Genomic DNA, 18388 nt, shown 5'->3' on the forward strand with positions numbered 1-18388 from the left:
AACCACCAAATTCTAACAGCACACACACAAACTTCCCTCCCTCAAGATTTGAAAGTATCCTGTCCCCTGATTGGTCCTCTGGTCAGGTGACAGCCAGGCTCACAGATCTTGTTAACCCTTTACAGGCAAAAGAGATATGAAGTACTTCTGTTCTATTAACTCTTACTTATCTGTTTATGACAAGCCAGCTCTATGCACACTCTCCTTCCAAGTGTATGCAGGCAGTGGCTGGAACAGAGTCCTCTCCTGCAATTCCCAGCTAGTGTAGCAGTCCACCAAGGACTGCTACAGGTTGGCAAACTGGGCTTGTGGCCTGCATTGGATCCGTCTCAGGATCATGGAGATTCCAATGGCCCTTACAGTACCTCACCCTGTCAGCTGCACCGAGCACATATTTGGGCACAGCTAATGATTCCGCTGCAGAACTTCTCGCAGTTTGTAAATAGTTAGTGGCATGGTTGCCTCGGGACAGGGTTTCTGTTCATGCACAAATGGTTCAAACAGATTTAGGCCAGAAGGGACCACCAGATCATCTAGTCTGACCTCCTGTCCACCACAAGCCACCAACACCTGTGCACTAAACTGAACACAAATGAAATTAGACCAAAGTATTACAGCCCTCAGGAGACACCACTGTTATGTACTAAAGGCAGAGAATAGGAGGAACTGAGGTTTACCAGCGTGTGAGGTCCCTGCTTACAATGGCAGGGAATTGATTAAGTCAGATTAAGACCCAGATAGCCATGTGTCACTCTTGTTAGCAATGCCCTTAGCTACTATTTGGTTGCCTTCTTGCTACCAAGTTATTGCCCTGTTATTTGGAATGTAGGCAGAACTGGCTCAGATTACATAACCATGCTGTCATGTCCTCCTTCCTCCCTGCTGTCTGTGTGGTAAGAATCTCAGAGTCCATTGTTCTGTTACTTGTGGAAACACAACTGCAGAGTTCACACAAATCAATTGTTTGCTGTAATTGTGCCCTTCTGTTTCATCTTTCTACTAATGAACATCTTATCAGTAAGGTCAGATAAAGGTAACCTAACTTGATAGAGTGTAAATTTGGCTTTCTTCAGTCTCTGAGACAACCTGAACTGGCCTCTAAACAAACAGACCTGTGGTTGGTTAAATAGCCAGCAACTGAAAAAAACTGTCTGATTAAGTGAAGCAAAATATGTTCCAGGAGTGGGACCAGCCCAGGAGGAACACAAACTGGGACAAGATTGCAGTAATATTAACTCTTCACACTTCCATTTCACAGCTCCAGGCAGGTTAACGTTGGCCAGAATATTTAATACAGGATGACCTACAGGATAATGTATCCTCTCTAAAAACCTTGACAGCTTTTTTGATTCTTCAGCTCCTGTCTGAATTAAAAGCATCATAGTAGATTTCACTGACATTGTCAAAACAAATGTCAGTTAAATTCCTATTGGGCCCAGTCCAGCTGAAAAACCGCTTCAAGGCTTTTGTGCCATTTGGTATCCATAAACCTCACAGGACAAGTAGCCTGGGAGATTATTTATGATTCAGAAAGGAGATTACCCCCTAGTGGCAGAAAGGCCACTAACAAGGTGAGGAATTCAGAAGTGTCTATTTGAAAAGCAATTTTAATCTGCATGGTGTTTGGTATAAAAATAAAACCAAGCAGCTGACTGGTTTAGCTACTGCTAAAAGGTGGAGAAGACATAAAGGATGAAGGACACAGCCACGCAACTTTTCTTCACTGGAGGTGTATAGTAGCAACCATGGTATTTGGTATCTGAGTGGGATTCATATGAAACCACGTGTGCAATTGGCTCTGCAAATAACCACCATAGCCTAATCAATATGTCCAATCTACTGGTTAAACATAAGATCCCTAGTGGAGATATCAGAAATCCAGAAACTATAGCTTCAGCTTGTGAAACTGCTGTGTCAGCCACAGCACTGTAACATGTATACATTTAGTACTTAAAAGAATGTAACCGTGTAGCACTATGGGAAGCAAGCCATCATCATTCCTCACAGGATTAAGTTACCATATTTTACGGTATGTGCAGCTGCAGCAGCAACAGGAGGAGAAGGAGAATAAGCCGATGGTTAGGAATCATCTTAGCAGCTAAAAGACTTGTCTCATGTTCTGAGGTAACACTGTTGACATTCCAAGTACCTCCATCTTGACGCAAAATCAAGGAGCAGAGAGGGCAAAACATAGGATCAGAGGATGCAAGTGTGACATGGTTTTACATATAGAGAAGAAAAACATGCTTGCAGCCTCTCACCCTTCCTTCCCAGTGCAGCTGCACAAAGGCCTCTCCTATCTGCAGTCCCTGTCCACGGAGGGGCATGGGAACTGCACATCTCCAGAGACACACAGACACATGCTCCTCACTCTATCATCTGAATCAGTCTGCAGGACTGAGGAAGCAGGCAGCATTATTCTAAAGGATGATGCAGCCTAGGTAGTCTGTGTACTCATGGGGTAGGCCTCATGGGAGTGGGGTTGTGTACAGTCTCTCCCTGATTTTCCCAAGAAGGAAAATGGGCATACAGCTCTACACCAGCCCCTACACAGGACAATGGTTAAAACCAGTTTGGACCAGCACAGTCAGTTAGAAAATCTCTAATAGATTATTTAGTTCACACCATTGAAAGGACAGGATTGTTCCCAACATTATTTTCTGTTGCTTTGTGCAGTTTAGATATAGTGACAGGATGTTACCACCTCCTCCCTTGGTCTAATAGACCTCCCCATTGAGAACTGTTGTCCTGGTATTCATCATTACTCCTAGCTAAATCCCTTTGCCTCACACTAGATAATTAATTCCCCTCTTTGGTTTTTAAATTCTTCAGATGCTTGTAGACACTAGACCAGATTCACTCCCTAGTCATGCAAACCATGGCATCAGTCCCTTGGCCACAGGAAGGTTGCCCAAGGTGGACAGGTGGATTTGTGCTGGCACCAGGGCCCAGCATCCACCTCTGTACTGGGAAGCCCACAGGTTGCCTGCACCAGTCCCAAAGTGGGTAGTGGTAGCTGTGCAGAGAATGTGTCCAAGGCAGATTCAGAACTGATTCAGAGCATCAACCTGGTAAGTGGAGCTCCAATGGAGTCCTTAAAGGAAACTAATGCTAACTCCCAAGGAGAAGCCCCCAGTGAGTGAGTTCAGTAGAAATACTGCCTGCTGTCCTCACCAAGGGCTCCCCTGCCCAAAATGGCACACCGAGGCACAGTTTGCACCTCACTATGCTAATACGGCACACTCAGTGTAGCTCCCCACATTTGCATCCATTGAGCTGAGAGACATATTTAAATCAGTTATTTCAGCCCTCCTTCACTAATCGGTACCTCCAGCACCTCCTCATTTTGGTTGCTGCTATTTGAACTCCTTCCCTTTTGTCACATCTTTTTGGTACTGAGTTGTTCAGGTTTTAATCCATTATTGTAGTGCTGCAGAATGGATTTGCCTATTGTCTCAGAAGTGTACATGGATGGACATTGTAAAGCATGTGCAGCCACTCAGGAGAATCAACATCATGGGCTGTGATTGGATAAAGATATTTAGCCTCCTAACAAACTAAATGTTAAATATTCAGGGAGTATTTTTTTCATTCTTCTTTAATGCGGGTCTCTAGGATTCTTTTTACAATTATATTTGTTAGGCAGGTCTGCCTCTGTAAACACACTGGGCCAGATTCATCTTTAGTGCCACGGTGGGCTAAATTCATCTCTGAAGCTGACATGGTAGACGAATTTGTCCCATTGGACATGGAACAGGCTCACTTGAGGTCCTAATTCTTGTCAGTTTGCTCAGGACTAATTGTGTGGCACTTCATTAATTTAAGTGACCTATAAATGGTTTTGCTTTAGCATGTGGCTTCAAAAATGAGCTGTGATTAAGTTTAATCTCTATCTCACTGTTTAAACTAAAGAAATATTTTGTCCTAATTTCTCCTTCCTAGACACTGACAGTATGAGTAGAAGAAGGACCCAAGAAGTATCTAAAATAATTATTGATAGAGAACACTGCACAGTTTTAAAATTTCACCACAGAAACATCCCTTACTGCATATTTTTATAAAGAACAAATGTATAAGCCACCCAGTAAACTGAACAGCTGGGGCACTGCAGTGGGTATCCTCTAATGAACACTGCACTGATCAAAAATTTTGCATTCTGCATTCTGCCCAATCCCTTTTCTCTGCTTTCAGCGTGCAGAAACTGAGTGAATTTTTGTCAAGTGAAGAAATTGGAGAAGAACATGATAAATGTTCAGAGCCAAGAAGTGCAGACAACCACAGCAAATACCAGGTGGTTGTAAGTAATAATGTTCAGTTGTACACTCTGTGGGTGGACTGATTTACTCCCCTTGCTAATTCCTGACAGATCACTCCAATAATCTTGTTCACTTCCTACTAATTAATGGCTGCAATTGCAAAAATCCATCTTAATATCCTGTTTCCTGTAGATCATAACATGAGTGTTTTGAAGGCACTCTCCTGGTCCCATCACCATTCACCATGTATTTCTGTCTTCCTGATCCTGCACAGCCCCTCAAAGTTGTTAACCGTAAGAGGCCTGCCAGAGAAGACTGGAACAATTACAGCTCTCACATGAGAAGACCTGTTAACATCACAGAAGGAGATGATTTTTGTGTAAAGGTGATATTAAGGTCACTCTTTCTAATAATGCTGTTACTAAATTTGACTAATAATCATTCTTGAACTCCTACAGCAAGGTTCCAGGTTCAAAAATTAATGGATAACCTAGAGCTGCCAGACACCTAATTCCACTCAAAGAAACCAAAGGCAAAGAGTAATTTTTATCCCCACTGTTTCCCGAAGAAGCTATTGCCATCCATTTTGCTTCAAGTAAAGAACAGATTGCTGAATTGATTTTCAATGTATTGCTTTTGAATAGTTGTGTGTATGTCCTCCTTAAAATTCCTTCAGCCCTTCTATGTTTCATGTGTTTTTGAATAATTAGCCCTGACCTCAAAACAAATACCTCCAGCTTCTCCAAAGAAAGGATTAGAAGCCCCTAATCCACTTTAAAGATGGATGTGTCTGACTTGCTATAGAACTGTTTGGCAGCAGCAAATGTTGATAGCTGTTATAATGATGGAGTTATTTATTTAGGCTGTCTGTGACAGCATATGCGTCCCTGACACAACAAAATGAGTGATATCTGTGCCAGTTCATTTACTACTAAAGGGACTAAGTAGGACGACTGGTTAGTGCATTAGCTGTTACACTCCGAAGACTCCGGTACATATCCTGACTCAGCTCAGAGATGAAATGGGATTGCTGTTCTGATTTTTGAGTCCTTGAACCCTTCTAGCCTGGGGCAGACTGCCAGGAAGATAGGCTCCTTCTCAGAGATCCACTCTTTCTGGGGAAAAGAACATCAGAGAGAGAATTTTGCAGCCTCCAGGACTCTGGAATGGTAGTGATATAACCAGAGACAATGGGTGCAGGATTTGACTGCAAATAGAGTAGAAAAAAAATTAATCAAGGGCCAGCTGCCAGCAACTATAATTTTTGGCTCCCTCAGCTGTCACCATTGTCACAAGCTGACCCAAGGCTGCTCCCAAGCCCCTGGTGTTCCTGGCTTCTCTTTCATCCCAGACAGTTCCATGCTGTTCCTTTCCCCAGTGAGTCTTTTTTTCAAGTGAGGATTCCTTGGCTGCCCTCTTTCTTCTGGAGAGACAGGGAAGGACCCCAAAGCCTTTCTCTCATTTTTTCTAGGGGGCTTCCCAAGGTAACAAATGTCACTTTTCCCCTGTGGAAGTTGCAAGCCAACACAAAAAGATGCCCCATTCTACCTCTCTCCCAGGTCCAAACATGTTGGGCCTGACTGATCTCTTACATCGCTGTAAACCCGTTGGCTTCTTCGGTGGAGTCATTCCCTGTTTCTCTCTCAGTAAGAGAGGACAGGCAGCCCAATTTATTTACCGTATTGGAAAATTGCTCCTCAAGTCCCCATTTATTGGAGTGTCACAGGAAAGCCTCACTCCAGTTAAAGCCCCGGAGCACTACTTTACAGTAATTTTTAAAAGGAGTAAAGAAAAGATCAGATAAACCCAGGTGAGGGGAAAAGTTACCTCCAAACTTGGCAGAGAATCATACATAAGAAGCACAGAAGAAAATAGTGTAAGAGTGACTATTGGCAGCAATACTTAATTTCTGCTTCAGAAGATGTATTATGTGAAAAATTCTGTAAGCCTGTTATACTTGGGAATCTGACTGCAGTTATGTATAAAGAGTGGCATTCCGAGGTCTACAGAGAGCAGCCAAGGCCCCTGAACCATTTAAATGATACATAGACCTGGTGCTAGCTCTCTGCACAGGGATGAATGTCACCCATATTTTGCATGCTGATATATTCCTATCGCTTAAGATGTGGCAAACCCACAAGGTAAGCCGCAGAATTTGTAGTAGAATCACATGAAAGATGACACATGCACATAAAGAGCTGGTTAAATTGTTTTAATTTTCAGAATTTCATCAGAATTATTTCACACAAAATGCAAAAACTTTTCACCAAAGCTTTTCACCATTTTCCAACCAGCTCTCACACTCACATGGGTACAGAGTATTATACACAGAAAGGGAGACCCCTGTTGAAAATCAGGCCCTGAAAGCCTCAGCTTTACTTCTTTGAGCAGAGGCAACCTCTGGTCCCATGTCCAATTTAAAGATGACAACGGATATTTCTCTCATACACCGAAAACAAACAGGTGTGCCCTGATGCTGTTTTTCCATTTTTCATTTCTCAACATATTGCCATAGATCACAAATGGATTTTTCACCTGGACACCTGAAGGATCTGCAACATTGTCCAACATTGATATCCGAATCCCTCAAGGTAAAAATCCACAGCAGATATATAGAATGACACATATTCAGCAAATGTCTGGTAATGAGAACCTCAAATATGCTTCCCACTCTCCCAGGTCAGTTAACAATGATCGTGGGACAGGTGGGCTGTGGTAAGTCTTCACTCTTGCTAGCGACACTTGGGGAGATGCAAAAGACTTCCGGGAACGTATTCTGGAACAGGTAACTATTTAAAGATTTCATGTTTGTGCTGAATGGTAATAGGTCGAAAAGGGCCAAATTCTACCCTCAGAGCAATGTGCACAGCTCTTGTGAATTCAGTGCGTGTTGTGGATACGTATCCAAGGAGAGAATTTAGTCCTAAAGCTCACCATGTCTCATCAGTGGTCTCGCATCATAGATATTGGATAAATCACAATATGCTCAGGATACTTCCCTGATGCACCTGGCCTGCTTCATGGGCTGTGCTGGGGGAGCATAGTCTAGTCCATATGCTCTTCTCAAGGGGACACAGAAGAAGTTGTTCCTGTGCTCCCAAAAGGGAAGGCTATAGTTAGGTCTGGCTTTTGTATGGGCAATGCAGAGAGAAGCTGCTGCACCCCAAAACTTGAGTAAGGGACAGTCGCAGTCTGTCTTTTAAATTTCAAGTCAAATTTCAATTAGTGTACTGTATACTATGCTTTTATAAGATTTTCAATAACACCCCACCCTGTCTGCTCATTATCAGAGATAAAAGTGTGTGAATGTTTTTTATCTTGTGCATATTACAAGAATAGATTTTTTTTTTCAGTTTTACTAGCTGCACTGCGTCATAAGACTCTTTATGGTACATTGTTTGCATGAAGTCTATAGACAAGTTGCAGAGGAATCTAGCTGATATAAATACTTTTTCTTCCAGCTGACTGCGAATTAAGGAACAAGCATGCAGTTATAGGACACTCTGATTGGTTAATAATGATTCTCAGCCAATCAGTGAACAGGGATTTTTACATACTGCCCTGTTTCAGAGAACTAACTGCACTTTCAGCCAATCAGAGTACTATGTATTTTCATAATTGTTGATAAAACCTAGCTCAAAGTGCTTTACATAGGAGGTCAGTATCGTTATCCTCATTTCACAGGTCAGGAAACTGAGGCACTGATAGGTTATGTGAGTTGCTCAAGGTCACCCAGCAGGTTGTTGGCAGAGCCAAGAATAGAAAGCATGTCTCTGGAGTCTTAGTCCAGTGCTTTATCTATTAGGCTACACAGATTTGGAGAGAAACCAGAGTATAACCATAAGAAAGTTATGCATCAGCAGCTGTACAGCATCCTTTCACTCTGATTAGCTGAAATAACTCCATTTCAGTAAAACTGTAAATATTTTGTTTAAAAATAACATCATTAAAAATGTTATTTTACCTGCTGATTCTAAACTAAAGCAGACGAAATTGTGAGTCTTATCAGACTGTTTATAAATATCACTGGCTTGTTGGCCAAGTATATGCTCAGCAACAGTGTAAAGGTCATGACTGGTTTCAGTTTGTTTTTATCCCATTGCACCAAAGTATGACAGGTTCAAATCCAGCAGTTATCACATTTGCTTTGCTATCTGTCACGTGTATACAGGAGCTTCCAACTGAAACAACCTTAGCACAGCTCCTACTGAGTTCCCGAGGGCAAGATTCTTTTTTCATCTTTCAGAACCACAGTCTGTAGAACGTTCTGCAGGGGTCCCAGTTTGAGTGTTGGCTTCAGTTATATATAAATTGTGCACACTTGCAGTACAGCTACCAGATGGGGGTCTTATCAAATCAGTGCAGCCCCCCTAGTTTCTGGCCAGGCAGATTCTAAGGGGATGTCTACACTGGCAGAGGTACAGCGCCAGCAGCTACAGCGCTGCTCAGAGAGCGCTGAAGGGAAATGGTGGTTGTGTGTTCACACTGTTAGCTGCCTGCATAATAGTGTGTTCACACTTGCGACACTTGCAGTGGTATTCAGAGCCGGGCAATTTGGGCATCTATCCCACAGAGCATCTCTTTCACTTCTGCTGCTAAGACTTGTGGGAAAGTGGAGGGGGTTGCAGGGCATCCCTGGGTCCTGCCCCAAAGCCCTATGATGCATTGCTTCACATCCCAGCAATCCCTGTGCTTCCGTCCACATTTGAAGTCATCTTTCAACGGTTTGTGTACTGCACACTCTGCCTCTTTGGTCTGCAGGAATGGATCCCGAACTGTTGTCCAGTATGCTGCTCGTTCTGACTAACATGTCATGAGTGGCAATGTAGTGATTCCTTAAACGACAAAGGCAAGAGGAGTGCAACATGGATCTCACTACGCCTAGTAGCTTCAACACGAGATTCCTTGTGGCATTCATGGAGGTGCTGACCACAGTGGGCTCAGGAAACAAGCACTGAGTGGTGGGGTGGGATCAATCGTCATGCACATCTGGGATGACGAGCAGTGGCTGCAGAACTTTTGGATGAGGAAAGTCACATTCATGGGACTGTGCGATGAGCTCTTCCCAGTCCTACGATGCAAGGACACAAGAATGAGAGCTGCCCTGTCACTGGAGAAGTGTGTGGTGATTGCTCTGTGGAAGCTGGCTACTCCAGACTGTTACTGATCAGTTGCTAACCAGTTTGGAGTGGGAAAGTCAACAGTTGGACTCATGTTGACAGAAGTGTGCAGGGCCATTAATCGCATCCTGCTCCGAAAGACTGTGATTCTGGGCAACATGCATAACGTGGATGGCTTTGCACAAATGGACTTCCCTAACTGCGGAGGGCTGATAGATGGCATGCATATTTCAATTCTGGCAACAGACCACCTAGCCACCAAGTACTTTAATTGGAAGGGGTATTTCTGTCTTTCTCCAGGTGCTTGTGGATCACCGTGGGCATTTCACGGATATTAACACAGGCTGGTCCAGAAAGATGCTTGATGCACGCATCTTTTGGAACACTGGCCTGTTCAGGAAGCTGCAAGCAGGGACTTTCTTCCCGGACCAGAAGATCACTGTAGGGGAAGTCAAAATGCCCATTGTGATCCTGGGAGACCCCGCCTATCCCTTAATGCTGTAGCTTATGAATCCATAAACAGGGCACCTTGTCAGCAGCAAGGAGTGGTTCAACAAGCCAGGGGCGGCTCCAGGCCCCAGCACGCCAAGCACGTGCTTGGGGCGGCATGCCGCGGGAGGCGCTCTGCCAGTCGCCGGGAGGGCGGCAGGCGGCTCCGGTGGACCTCCTACAGGCGTGCCTGCCGAGGGTCCGCTGGTCCCGCGGCTCGGGTGGACCTCCTTGCAGGCGTGCCTGTGGGCGGTCCATCAAAGCCACGGGACCTGCGGCCCGCGGGACCTGTGGACCCTTTGCGGGCATGCCTGTGGGAGGTCCACCGGAGCCGCCTGCCACCCTCCCAGCGACCGGCAGAGCGCCCCCCTGCGGCATGCCACTGTGCTTGGGGCGGCGAAGTGCAGAATGACTGAGCAAGTGCAGAATGACTGAGTGTGCTTTTGGCTGTTTAAAGGCCCGCTGACGCTGCATATATGGGAGGCTGAACCTGGCCAATGACAATATTCCAATGCTTATAGCTGCATGCTGTATGCTACATAATATTTGTGAAGGGAAGGGTGAAAGCTTCACTCAGGGCTGGTCCACTGAGGCTCAACACCTGGAGTCTGAACTGAACAGCCAGAAACCAGGGCTATTAGATGGGTGCAGCATGGGGCCATAAGGATCAGGGATGCCTTGAGGCAGCAATTTGAAGCTGAAAGCCACTAATATTTGCTGCTATGCTCGAGAGTGCAGTGCTTGTAATGCTGGAAGGTGATTGTGATTGGTGCAGATGATGCAGTATGAAGGTTTAAGATGTCTGTTGCTTTGCAGGGCTCTGTTTGCTTTCAATTAATGGAATAAAGATTACTTTCAAACCCATACAATTCTTTTATTAAAAAACAACAACTGAAGGAGAGAGACAAACAAAAAACCCCATCAGCACTGAGGATGATGGGGGAAGGGAAGGTCCCAGGAGGAGATGGGATCCCGGGAAGGTTAAAGATCTGTGTATTTCCAGGGATCATATCCAACCTTCTCCTTTGGAGTACAGTGCAGTGGGTACTGTGCTTCAGCAGGGTCAAACTGCAGAGGGATGGTTGTTATGTGCAGTGGGTATTGGGAGTCCACAGTGCTGGACTGTGACGGGGGAAGAGTGGAATGCCACGGGTACAGACTGGAACCAGGAGGTTGCTAAGAGTGTGTTGGCAGTGTCTAAAGGGCACATGAGAAAGAGTTTTTTGCTACAGCGGCTGCAGGAGAGGGCGGGCACGAACCTGCTCCATTTTCAGTGCTAGTATCGCCTGGAGCATGTCCGCTTGGCGCGCCATAATGTGTAAGAGCCACTCTTTAGCTTCATTCTGGCATGCCACGTTCTCCTTTCAGTCCCTCTTTTCACTGTCCCGTTCAGCCAGCGATAACAAAGAGGGAGGCTGGGCTCCCAAGGGCATCTCTGTGAAGCCAAAATGCAATATTTTACAAAAGCAGTATTGTTTGCAATGCACAGAACACTGATTCAGTGATTGAAAACACAGCCACTGTCCACATACCTGTCACTAACTGGCTGACCCCAGGGAAGCACACGTGAGCCACAAGCCCTGCAAAATGGTGAGTAGCCGCAGGGGCAGGGTAAATCAGTGTTCCCGGACCCTACGACACTGGGCATGTGGCTTTTGGGGAGAGCCAGCACTGTAGGGGAGGCCTGATAATCACTCCTGTCCCCACGCTTTCCACAGGATGTGATCATTATGAAAGATATCTTGCTGCTGAGGGCTAACAGGGAATCAAGGGAGGGTCTTCTCCAAGCCTGCGGCTTCCGCCCTGGCCCCTATGTGGCTCGCCTGTGTGCAGCAATGGTCCCCGCTCCAGTGACAGCAGAGTGGCATGGGAAAGTTACCATTAATGGGGCAAGAAACAAAGCAGCTCTGCCAAAGAACCTGCTGCAGCAGATTGCCCAGTATCTCCATGAGAGTTTCCTGGAGATCTCTGAGGCAAATTCCCTTGAAATGAGGGAGTCAATCAACAGCCTGTTCCACCTCAGACTAGGCATGTGGTGATACGTGCATCAAACAAACACAAGCCTGCTTTCTGCAACCCTCCTGCCCCCAACAACTCTCTTCAGCAGTTCCTAAAATCAAAGCCATTACCAAGGGCCTCTTCTCCTGTTTGCACTTCGCCAAGCTCCTGGCTGCATGCATCTCAGATCTCCAAGTCATCTTCTGCCTCTGGGTCGCCCTCCCTCTCCACATCCTTATCCAAGATTTCCTCCTCCTGGCTCGGTCCAGTCTCGACCGGCATGTGAGCCACTGAAGTATCCACAGTGGCCTTTGCAGTGGAGGTGAGGTCATCACCAAGTATCACGTCCAGATCTTTGTAGAACCAGCAGCTCATGGGCACAGCACCATTGTGGCGATTTGCCTCCTGTGCATTGTGGTAGGCATTCCACAGATCCTTCACTTTGACCCTGCGCTGCAGTGTGTCCCGGTCATGGCCCCTTTCTGTCATGCATCGTGAAATCTGTCCGTAGGTATCATAATTCCTATGGCTGGAGCACAACTGGAACTGGACAGCCTCCTCTCCCCAAATGCTGATGAGGTCCAGCAGCTCAGCATTGCTCCAAGTGGGGAATAGCCTTGTGCGTAGAGCAGGCATAGTCACCTGGAAAGACATTCTGAGACCTCTGCACGCGTCACCAAGCAAACAGAAAGGGGACTTCCAAAATTCCAAAGGAATTTACATGGTTGGGATGATGGTTGGTCACCTGAGAGCGGGGCAGTAGAGTTTAAACCGATGACCAGAGAGGCGAGAACAGGCATCATGGCACACTTCCTGGAAGCCAATCGCAGCGCTGTAATCGACCAGAGTCTATGCTGGCACCACAGCACTGTAGCCCCAGTGCAGAAAGCTGTATGCCTCTTGTTGGGGTAGGTTTTTTTACAGCGCTACAACTGTGCAGGTTCTGCACACTAAGTGGCTTAGCAGTGTGTACACCTCAGGAGTTACAGTGCAGAAAGCTGCTTTACTACGCAGAAACATGCCAGTGTAGACAAGGCCTAAGGTTCAAAGAGGGTAATCTTATTAAAAAAATCACCATAATTTGTCGTCCTAGCTCAGGCAGTAATATGTGCCCCAGATTTGTATGGTCTGTGTTATAGTACAGGGCAGTTCTTGGCTCCAGTAACTCACGTTGCAAAATAACTCTTAATTCCATTGCTCCAAATTCTTTCCCACAAGGACATTGCTCTAATGAAATTGGAAGGTCTATCCTTCATATATTTTAAAGGGAAAATATATGATTCTCAATGATTTCAATGGGCGTTAAGTGCCTATACACTTTTGAAACTCCCACTAAGCATCTATTTGCATCTTTAGATGCCTAAATATCTTTTAAAATTTGGCCCTAGATGCAGTTGTCACAGCTGTAATGCTTGGAATGTGCCACTTTAAGAATTGGAATGAAATGCCTCTAATTAAGGTGTCATAATTATGCAGAAAAGTGGGGATAAGGAGGTAAAGCAAGGGAAAGAAGACAGAGGACACAAGAATGCAAAAAGAAGACTGAATTTGGGGGAATGTTATCCGAAGAACATAAGAATGTTCATACAGGGTCAGATCAATGGTCCATCTAGCCCAGTAGTCTGACTGTGGCCAGTGCCAGATATGTGAGAGGGAATGAATGGAACAGGGCAATTATCAAGTGATCTGACTGTCAGAAGCTGGGACTAGAAGTTTAGGTTCACCCAGAGCATGGGGTTGCATTCCTGACCATCTTGGTTAATAGCCGTTGATGGGCCTGTCATCCATGAACTTATCTGGTGGCTTTTTAACTCAGTTAACTTTTGGCCTTCACACATTCCCTGGCAATCAGTTGCACTGGTGTCTGTGTTGTGTGAAGAAGTGCTTCCTTATGCTTAAAGCAAACCTGCTGCCTATTAATTTCATTGGGTGACTCCTAATTCTTGTGTTATGTGAAGGGGATGAATTATATTTTCTTATCACTTTCTCCACACCATTCATGATTTTATAGACCTCTATCTTATCACCCCTTATTTGTCTGTTTCCTAAACTGAACAGTCCCAGTCTTTTTAATCTCTTTTCATATGTCAGCTGCCCTTTTGTTTTGTTGCCCTTCTCTACACCTTTTCCAGTTCTAATACACCTCTACCTCGATATAACGCTGTCCTTGGGAGCCAAAAAATCTTACTGTGTTATAGGTGAAACTGCGTTATATTGAACTTGCTTTGATCCACCGGAATGCGCAGCCCTGACACCCACCCACCCACTCCCGAAGCACTGCTTTACCACGTTATATCCAAATTCGTGTTATATCGGGTGGCGTTATATCAAGGTAGCAGTGTATATTTTTTTTTGGAGATGAGGCAACCAGAACTGTATGCAGTATTCCAGGTGTGAGCATACTATTGACTTATACAGTGGCATTATGATATTTTCTATCTTATCTACCCCTTTCCTAATGTTCTGTTCGCTTTTTTGACTGCCACTACATAGTGACCAGATGATTTCGGAGAAAATATGCTCAATACTTTACAGGAACACAGAGCAAGGACCTGATTTAGCATTACTTGTACTAAAACCACCACTTTCTAGGATCAGGATTCAGGTAATGCAGTAAGTCAGATACAGGCTCATCACTGTGTATTGCTGGACCACGTGTTACTTTTTCAGAGGATGATGGTGCCACTCAAGCACTGCCTTGAGTAGAGTGGCACAAGCTGCCTGAGGGAGAGATCAGTAGAATGGGTGATACCGGCCATGAGTGACCCACCTGAGGCTGAAAGGATCCGTACTGCCCATCACACTGAGAGAGATACAGTCCCTTCCTGCACTACCCAGTGCAGAGAAGGACCATGCAGGCTGCATAATCCTACTCTTAACCCACTCCACAGGCTGACATAGGGGAATGAGGCCAAGTCTCTACCTCTCCCTGCCCCCATTTGGGGGTGATGTGTGCTACAGGGACTGAGACTGTCCCTGGTCCTTGTGGAGGGCAGGCAAGGGATGGAGAATATTTTCAATATATCAGCCTTTTCAGTGTTTCAATAAAGAATATATTGCTGTTGAATAAACTTGCTGTGCATTAAGATTCATGGGCTTTTGGACAGGAAGGTGCAGTCTGGTTTACTTTTGATTATGTAGTGGCTTATGTGAGTAAAATGTAGGTTAATTGTGTATGGGAGAGAATTTTTTAGTAAAATAATGCATAGAAAAAATACAACAACATGTTGGCAAGCTCTCAGGAATTCTGTAGTCAGTTGAATTTAGGTACCATGGTGACTTATTATGGACTAACTTTTCAAAGGGACCATAACCTAGCTTTTTAAACAGCAGGTGCAGTTTTTTCCCATGTGCCTGCACAAACTTGCATTTGTTCACACAAAGTGGGTAATTAGGTTGACCCCGTTAAAGCACAAAAATTGTGCCCCTTCCTAATTTCATTTGGTTATCCCCATTGGACACAAACACTGCTTTCCATTTTTCTCACTGGACCTGAAATTAGCGTGACTCAGAAAAGGCACGGCACATTTATACATGTAATAGATTGCTGTGTCAAAACAACTTGGCTTTTAGACAACTTGATACATTTGAAAATAGTCTAGACAATAATCCTCTGTCCCTCTTACACACCTACGCATATATACACACCTCCTAAGAACAGCGTTGACCCTGACTGGATAGACGTAGCCCTAGGCACTTATAGAAGTCTCAAGTGTTGTTCAAAGCTGAATGAGCTGACTATGAGGAAAACACTGCTGGACACAAATTCACTTTTTTTATGACTGCTAAAACAAAGTGCAATTTCTGTAGAAGGAACAGATGCTGCTGTCTTCAAACAGCAGCAGCCTGTGATAAACACTGTTTGCAGTCTATACACAAAGTAGAATTTAATTGTTACTCTTTCTGGGGCAGATTGCTCATATTTACATAAGTAAACCATCTTTGTCTGCTTTTTATTTGTGATGCAGCAGTATTCCTGACAGCGAGACAGGGGAAGATGTCAGGTATGGTATTATATGTGATTGTTGGTCTTTCTACTTCCTACTAAATTAATCACAGTGGAAGGAACCAAAGGGGAATTCAGCTTGTCAAACTGTTAAATACCATTAAAGAAAAAAAACCATAAGGTGAGGGATTTTTTTTTAAAGTCAGTGGGACTTGTGCTCTTAAGCCACTTAGGATAAAATTTTCCAAAGCACCTAAATGACTTTGGCTCCTAAATCACGTAAGTACTTTCACAAATCCCAATGTAAATTCCTAAATCAGGTTATTCCCTAGTTCCACATTTTCAGCGCTAATCAGCACTTTCTAGCACTATCACTTTAAAAGTATCATTTGTTAATGCAATCTTTCACCTTTACCCTTGTCTTCATTTCCTTCATCCTGTCATGAGGCTTTTATTTTCACACCCCCAGGTCTTCGGGCATGTGGGAAATTAAAAAATGTGTGGGGAGTACAGATTAGTCCATGTCTTTGCTGGGCATCCTGGCATGGAAATCATGTTTTCCTTATAGCTAATTTGAGAGCTGAGTTAATCTTAGATTTCTGGAATACTTCTCAAATCTCATTCTGGAACAGACACTGCCGTGCTTGGCATCTTAGCCTGGCATGCAAACATGTGGAATGTTGTACAGGTGACAGTTCTAAAAAATCATGGGTGAAATCCTGGCCCCATTAAAATCAATGAGACCTTTGACATTGATTTCAGTGGAGCCAGGATTTCACCCTATGTCCTTCTTCTCTGACTCTCCCTATAGTATGTGTCCTCTACTGACCAGAATGTCTTCCTGGATCTCTGAAGCATTAACTACTCTACTGATAGTACTTTTGGGTGCTCATGCTCCTCCACTACTACTTTGCTTGTTTCTCAAGTTTGTCCCCCTACCCATCAGCTTGAGTACCTTTCACTATGCTTGTTTCCCACCTAATTATGCATCTGATAGATACCTTTGACAAGATCTTATTCCTGACCTACAGTGCATTTCCCTCTTACTCTCCAATGTTCCTTTACAGCCTCTTTATCTGCCATTACTATAAAGCAGTTTCTTATGCCTTATTCCTGAGCCTGATTTCAAGTTTTCTGTTCTCCTTACCTGTTCCGCATTGTCAAACCAATTAATATTTCTTTGTGAATAAGGGTTATCAATTGACTGCTTATAAAGAGACAGAAGTCATATGGCTTGCTGATTCTTTATTGGTTTGCATTACATTGGATTAATACTCTGTGCAAAATGTAGTTATTTCATTATTTGTGTCATCAGTTATATTAAAAATGCAGCCAGGAAAGTGAAAATAATTTAATAAACAAAGAGGCAGCTAACAAACTGTAGACAAGATTACTGTTATTTTTTAAATAAAAAATAATTTATTGCACACCATTTGCTGTAATAGCTATATCTGCTCATTGTTAGCACTAAAGTGTCAAGTTATTAGAAGTCATTTGCATATTCTTAGCCTTACTAACAAAAAGAAGAATAACCTGCACATTTCATTCAGATGTAGGAATTTTGTTAGAAATTTATAACATCTTGTCGTGCATTTGTAGTGTGTGTTTATCAATATCTACAAATAGAGCTCCTTGTATTTCAGGGCGCTTTTTAGCATAAAACTGCACTTATTTGTTACTATTCCTACTAAACATGGTTCGTTAAAGGTTCTAATCTTCCTTTGTGTTTGCATTTTGAGTTTTGAAACAGTTTGTGAAATCCTTATACATTGTGTTCGCACTACAGGCAAAATTCTGCCCTAATTCACATCTGTGCAACCCCTCTAAAATCTATGTGACTGCATGGGAGAACTGAGAGCAGAATTTGACTCTGTATGAGTTCCTGAATTATATGATATACAGGAAAACAGCTGCAGTGCCTTGCAATTAATCCCCTTTTTACTTTTTTTTTTCCCCAAAATGTACTGGATTTTTTTTTACTGTTTTCATAACAATTAATCCTGTCATGTTTCTTCTGTCATCATTTCTATAGCTAGATATTTGTCTGCTTATAAATGTCCTGGTCTTGCAGGATTTGGGCTCCAAGTGTATAGCTGTCATTTCCATCAGCTTTCTGTTTTAAAAAATGTTTAAATAATCCAGACTTTGAATACATGTTTTTCGTGTCTGAATTGAGAAATATGTTAAATGTGCAACAGCATACAAATTCTGCAATACTTTAGCAATATCCTTTGGAATAAATGGGAGTTTTGTGTGCATAAAGGCTGCAAGAATGTGAAGGGAAGGCACTCAGTTGTCTCATAGTTGCATCTGTGCAAGAATGCTTTAAAGTATTTGCGTTAAATAAAAAATTAGGTGATTTGAAACAGAATATAAAATCTGATCAGAATTAGAGAAACCTACAAGATTTTAACATTTTTATGAAGATTAATAACAATGTATATAACAGTGTTATGTAATTAGCATTTCCTCAATTCCCATTAAGGGTATACAGCTTTTCTCAGGTTTAGGGCCCTTCGAGTTTCCAATTTCTCTGTTGTATTTCCATATCATAAAGAAAAGCATTGTACTTATTAAGG

General features: G+C 43.6%; 1 protein-coding gene across 7 annotated transcripts in view; it reads left to right on the plus strand.

The window, feature by feature from the left end:
* The window catches only part of ABCC8 (ATP binding cassette subfamily C member 8), a 141912-nt gene that overhangs the window by 67320 nt on the left and 56204 nt on the right, over nucleotides 1-18388 (plus strand). For 3 of the 7 annotated variants that reach the window (XM_050955789.1, XM_050955794.1, XM_050955795.1), the window contains 5 exons: nucleotides 4192-4297; nucleotides 4531-4641; nucleotides 6772-6847; nucleotides 6936-7041; nucleotides 15832-15867. In XM_050955789.1, coding sequence (XP_050811746.1) covers nucleotides 4192-4297; nucleotides 4531-4641; nucleotides 6772-6847; nucleotides 6936-7041; nucleotides 15832-15867 — 435 coding nt within the window. The remainder of the gene's footprint in view (nucleotides 1-4191; nucleotides 4298-4530; nucleotides 4642-6771; nucleotides 6848-6935; nucleotides 7042-15831; nucleotides 15868-18388) is intronic. The other 4 variants (XM_050955790.1, XM_050955791.1, XM_050955792.1 and 1 more) reach the window with 4 other exon arrangements.

This window comes from Gopherus flavomarginatus, chromosome 5 (assembly GCF_025201925.1).
Source record: "Gopherus flavomarginatus isolate rGopFla2 chromosome 5, rGopFla2.mat.asm, whole genome shotgun sequence".
Taxonomy (NCBI): Eukaryota; Metazoa; Chordata; order Testudines; family Testudinidae; genus Gopherus; species Gopherus flavomarginatus.